Here is a 692-nt window from a genome sequence, read left to right on the forward strand (position 1 = left end):
GGTGTGACACTGAGCCGGATCCTCCCGCAACAGAGATACTCCGGAGACCTCAAGGTGGCGTCCAGCAGCAGTGCGGAGGACCGGGGACCAGGGACTCCTTCGCTGCCCCAGCCCCACCCCGAGTCCAAATAAAGCCCAGGCGGGGATGAGACAGCCAAGACTTCGCCCAGAGTCGCTCGCTTTTGGCGGCGCCCCTACCCCAGCCGCACGTGGCTGCGCCGCGGGCCCCTCTGATTCCCGCCTTCACATTGGCCGCGCCCCCGCACTGGCTACGAGAAGCACCTGCCCAGGAGCGGGACGCTCAGGGAAGTCTCTGGGATTTTCTGGGCGATCAGGAACAAGAAGACGGTCTGAGCAAGCAGGACGTTGATGGAGACGGTGCATTTCTGGCCGCCGGCTGGAGGGAGCGCCGGGTGAGAGCGGCCCCGTCCCTCCGGGGACGAGTCCGGGTCGAGGTTTGGGGCGACTCCTTACCCTGCGCCGGCAGAAAGTAGGCGAGCAGCACCAGGCCCGAGATGAGCACACAAGGCACGATGATGTTAATGACGTAGAAGAGCGGCTTCCTGCGGATGATGAGCGAGTAGATGACGTCTGTTTCCCCCGGGCCGTCAGCGGAGCCCCCGTCGTGGCGGCGGATCACCCCGGGGCAGAAGTCAATGGCCCACTCGCCGGTTTCTGCCGGACAGGGGGGG

General features: G+C 65.9%; 2 protein-coding genes across 2 annotated transcripts in view; one reads left to right on the plus strand and one right to left on the minus strand.

The window, feature by feature from the left end:
- The window catches only part of CUNH17orf107 (chromosome unknown C17orf107 homolog), an 858-nt gene extending 709 nt beyond the window's left edge, over positions 1–149 (plus strand). Inside the window, exon 4 of the mRNA XM_006151889.3 lies at positions 34–149. Coding sequence (XP_006151951.1) covers positions 34–149 — 116 coding nt within the window. The remainder of the gene's footprint in view (positions 1–33) is intronic.
- Positions 1–692, minus strand: part of CHRNE (cholinergic receptor nicotinic epsilon subunit) — a 5567-nt gene that overhangs the window by 1992 nt on the left and 2883 nt on the right. The window contains exons 7-8 of the mRNA XM_027773206.1: positions 475–675; positions 283–397 (exon numbers count right to left, since the gene is read on the minus strand). Of these exons, the coding sequence (XP_027629007.1) occupies positions 283–397; positions 475–675 (316 nt within the window). The remainder of the gene's footprint in view (positions 1–282; positions 398–474; positions 676–692) is intronic.

Source organism: Tupaia chinensis, unplaced genomic scaffold (genome assembly GCF_000334495.1).
Source record: "Tupaia chinensis unplaced genomic scaffold, TupChi_1.0 Scaffold000330_1, whole genome shotgun sequence".
In the NCBI taxonomy this organism is placed as follows: Eukaryota; Metazoa; Chordata; class Mammalia; order Scandentia; family Tupaiidae; genus Tupaia; species Tupaia belangeri.